We start from the raw sequence: 4,572 nt of genomic DNA, 5'->3' as shown, positions 1-4,572 counted from the left end.
TCGGAGCTAGAATTGGGGTCGGGGAACTGGAGTGGGGGGCTGCAGAGTCACTAGAGCATTTGTGGGTCTTGTCGTGGAGGCCATGGCGGAAAATCCCAAATCCCAAATCCCGAGAGAGAGAGAGAGAGAGAGAGAGAGAGAGAGAGGCAAAAAAATAAATAGAGAAAAATTAAAACACTTAAAAAGAGAAAAAAAAATTTTAAAAATGAAGTGAGGGGTATAATGGTCATTTTGGACTTGTTATTTGAGAATTAGATATAATAAGGACTAAGAGCATCTTTAGCAATACTAGCCATTTTGAGTCAAATTTTAGCTAAAGTAGCTAAAAAGTCATTTTAGCTAGCTACTTTAGAATTACGTCTGCATCAATGCTCTCTATTTTAGCTAGTTTTGAATTTATATTATTTTTTAAATGAATATTAAATAGTTTAAATGTATTTATAAATTACATAAAATAACTTAAAAGGAATGTTTTAAATTATAGAGAGCCTCATTCCGCTCTCTATATTTAGGAGCGAGATAGTTAAAAATTATAATAGAGAGTCACTTAGGAGTCTGGTGCAGCTGTTAAAATAGATAAAAAGCTAAACATGCTCTCCAAAATAGCTAAGGAGCCATAATAGAAAGTCTGCTAAAGATGCTCTAACCTGTTTAATTTAAAAGACGAGGGACTAAACTATTTTTAACCACAAAATACAGGGAGTAACAATTATTTAATTAAAAAAAAAATTATTTTCCCAAATATTTCAGATATATCTCTAATATTTTTGATATTTTTTATTTATTTAATTTATGATAGATATGTAAAAACCGATATTTTAAACCTTGGTTTTGTCAATAATATTTTTGGTCCAAACGGTTACTCATGAGCACGCTTGGTACCATAGACACTATGAATTTTTTTAATATAATTGTTTTTTTCCTATCGGGTTAACTCTCTTCTTAGCTAGTGTTTCCCTATAACATCAAGGTTGTCAAGGTAACAAGGTTGCCATCTTTTAACTAGATTAGAGATGATTTCTATTTTGTTGTGTGACCACTTGTGTCTATCAGTGTTTTAGGCATGTTTCAGATCCTGATCCTGACATCATGTTTCAGATCCTGACATCATGTTCAGGTTGCTTATATGATGAAGCGTGGAAATGATTTGATTCAAATAGGAAGCCTAATTCATCATCAAATACCACAAGCATAATAGTAACCATCGAGGAACACCTAAAGATGTATTATATTGCATGTCTTAAGTACGCAACAATACAGGGAGAAAAGATGAATTATACAACAGCATGCACTATATAGTTGCTAGATTTTTTTTTTCCCTAAACAGATAGAACATCAAAGCAGGGAGAAAAATTCATAACAATACACGTGCCGGTGACTATCTAGTTTGTAGTTGTACCAACAGATCGAGTATCGATCATTTCAGTCCACTTAGACGTACGAATTGTTCTCATGAGAGTTTGAGGGAGGCTGATGTTGATTTCCATCGTTGCTGCTCGTCTTCTTGATTTTGTGGTAGATTAGGCGCCACAACTTCCTTACGAGCCAAACCAGAAGTCGAATAGTGTGATATAAAGCTACCAGTAGAAGCAATGGAACCCAAAACCATGAGCCATAAGCCAGAAAACGTATACGATCGCGATATCCATATTGAATACCTTCTGGTCTTATCATATAGGAACCTGCCCTGAAGGCCAGTGCCAAGAATGTGAGAGTGAGACACATCACTATTGACAAGAGCCAGACAAGTACTCGTTTATGGAGACGAAATCCACTTATAAGCAAAAGAGTGATGCACAAAGAACAGAGGAAGCTGATGGTATTGAAAATCTGGAAGCAGTTGAAGTATTCTGGATGCATGTACCTTGATACTGCAGTTCCGGGTAGACAAGGGTCTCTCATACTGCAATAAGGAACTCCATCAAAAACCGTATTGGTGTTCATTTCTTGCCAAAACCCACCTGGTGGGTTAATTGCAGCTTGGAATGTCATTGTTGAGATCATGGTAGCTACAACCATCAGCATGCCGCGTTTCTCTTCCACCCAATTCCCACTCTCACTGCGTTTCTCATTCACCTTTTTCGAACCTTTCCGTCCCTTTTTTCCATCTTTCTTTGATTTGTTGTTTGGTAATGGTAGTTGTTTCTCATTTTCATTCTTTCCATTTCTCATGATACCAGCATCCATCAAAACTCGTTGAATTTCCAAACTTACGGACTCTCTTGGACTATTTTCTAGCATGTTTAAAACCTTCCCATGTACAACATTTGCTTCTGCTTGTACAGCAGGTAGCGAAAGCAAGTATTTTATGGTCTGCACAGATATGGACTACCATGTTTAACTTTGTCTATTGTAGATTCAGCTTCAACGAAATTCAAAATGATATAAAAAAATAAAAATAAAAAAAAAGGCAATTATCAAATTTGAGATTGCCTAAAGGGTTCGAAAGCTGTTATAGTGGCAATGAGAGATTGTGATGTTTATCAAGCTTCTATCTGCATGATTAAAAATGAATCATCTAACTTTTACATTCATGAACATGATTAAAAGTAATAATCAATCTCTTTTAGACATCTATATATGCATATATGATTCAAGGACAGAGATATGTATATTTTAGGGGAATTTGATTCTACACCCAAATTCACACACACCTTTTAGATTAAACCCATCTATAATATTGTTTTAATATACACCCAAACCTATTAATTAGGTTTATCTATATATAAAAAAAAAAGATAAATATTTAAACCCATTGTTGTTAAGAATTACTAAAGCTGCCACCATCCCCAAACTTTATGCAGATGCAACTCTTGAAATGGTTGTGCAAAGACATTGCCCAGAATTAATCAACTATTGATTCCAGCAATTGAAATCAATACTTGGGTTGGAGGTTATGTAATCTCCACATTCAAAAGCTGGAATTATAGGTGCCTAAATCATTCTTTAGGTACAAATTGTGAACTCCCTGAATGATAAGTACCTAAATCATTTGCTTATGTTAAAACTCACACGATGTTTAACACCTAAATGATAGACAATAATTATGCAATTTTACCTATGGTTCATTCTATCGAAGTTATTCCTTGATAGATAGGTACAAGTTGTGAACACCTATATGATAGGTACCTAAATCATTTGTTTATGTTAAGACTCACATGATATTTAGCACCTACACGATAGGAAAAATTATACAGTTATACCTATGGTTCATCTAAAAATACCAAAATTAGCAAATGAAAGTTAATGACAAGGGTGTTTGATTATTCTATTTTATTTCCAGTAAATAAGGTGAAATGAATATTTTACTAAAAATTCAACAACTATATTTGAGGAATATTTTACCTATTCAATCAGAAGGGTAAAATAGTTGAACTAAAAAAGGTGAAAAATTATAATTATAGGCTTAAAACCTATAAGGAATATTTAATTATGTGAATGAGTGTAAATTAAAAGAAAATATAGAAATAAATTTGTCCTAATAAGAGCTTATTTTTAGGTTTTTTTTTTTCCTAATTTTCTCGTATATTTTAACCAGAAAAGGAAAAGAAAAGCGAAGATGTATAAACCAAATATACCTCAATTTGCCTTAGCATCACAGCTAATTCAAGGATGGTCATACCACCATCGCATCCAGCTCTAGCATTGAGGAGGTCTCTATTGTCTCCTACCTCTTCCACCAATAGCTTCAAGCATTCTAATTGGTTATAAGCAACACATAAGTGGAAAACCGTGTCTCCTCTATCAAGAACCCTTAACATGACTGATTTGGGCATTGTGTGCATCAACTCAACTAAGACCTCAGCGTGTCCTCTCATAGCGGCATAGTGAAGAGGGATTCTTCCATACTGATCAGGAAACAAGCAAGCGGCCGGGTAGGCTTTCAGAAGAGCTTGAACAATCTCCTTTTGGCCCTCGGCAGCTGCCAAGAGAAGCGGCAGGCGTCTCAAGGAGTCCCTCACGGTGGCAAGTCTCCAGTTGTGGGTAAGAATAGCCTTGGTGAAATCAATGTTGCCGAGCAGAGCTGAGATGTGGAGGGGAGTTTCACTGAAGTGAGTGAGTGAAACTTCGTCAAGGATGAGAGGGTCTTTCTGGATCAATGTTTTAAAAGATGATACAGAGTCTGCAACTGCTGCCTCATAGAGTGCTTTTGTTGTATCGTCTTCATGGTGGTCTTCTCTAATCTCCATCTCTCTCTCTCTCTCTCTCTCTCTCTCTCTCTCTCTCTCTCTCTCTCTCTACCCCGAATTGATTCACTTGTTAACGAAATGGAAAGGGTTGTACTTGAAACAAGAGCATCCGAGTGAGAAGGAAAGCATGTTGTTAACGACATGGGCGTCAACGCTTTACTCTTTCCACGTCTTCTTAATTGGACACCTGTTTACAAGGAAAGCATCAAGTGCTTTCACGAAGTCTTGGTCAAGTGCAATAATTTTACAACTAAAGGGAGTCCAATTCAATTGCAATGATTCTATTCCACGCATAGCGATTCAAGTTTAGATAATTAGTCAATCTGAAGCTGTGAAGTCTAACTGACGCGTTGGAGAAGTGTTTATGTATGTGGTTCAAAAA

At 35.8% G+C, this 4,572-nt stretch overlaps 1 protein-coding gene across 1 annotated transcript; it reads right to left on the bottom strand.

Moving 5' to 3' along the window:
• Positions 1 to 1,198: 1,198 nt before the first annotated feature.
• Positions 1,199 to 4,275, bottom strand: LOC112181517 (ankyrin repeat-containing protein NPR4). Its single transcript, XM_024319880.2, has 2 exons — positions 3,579 to 4,275; positions 1,199 to 2,313 (listed from the first exon to the last, which is right to left on the bottom strand). Exons 1-2 carry the CDS (start codon positions 4,188 to 4,190, stop codon positions 1,432 to 1,434), a joined length of 1,494 nt encoding a protein of 497 aa, XP_024175648.1. The 5' UTR covers positions 4,191 to 4,275; the 3' UTR covers positions 1,199 to 1,431.
• Positions 4,276 to 4,572: the final 297 nt, after the last annotated feature.

Source organism: Rosa chinensis, chromosome 1, assembly GCF_002994745.2.
Source record: "Rosa chinensis cultivar Old Blush chromosome 1, RchiOBHm-V2, whole genome shotgun sequence".
Classification (NCBI taxonomy): Eukaryota; Viridiplantae; Streptophyta; class Magnoliopsida; order Rosales; family Rosaceae; genus Rosa; species Rosa chinensis.
Note: the sequence above shows the minus strand (reverse complement) of the source record. Positions and strands in the feature narration are given on the sequence as shown.

Excerpts from the sequence above, each read along its gene's own strand:
- LOC112181517 (XM_024319880.2), bottom strand. The coding sequence starts at position 4,190 with ATGGAGATTAGAGAAGACCACCATGAAGACGATACAACAAAAGCACTC. Across the intron at positions 2,314-3,578 it reads TGATGCTAAGGCAAATTGAG|ACCATAAAATACTTGCTTTC; the intron begins GTATATTTGGTT and ends ATATCTGTGCAG.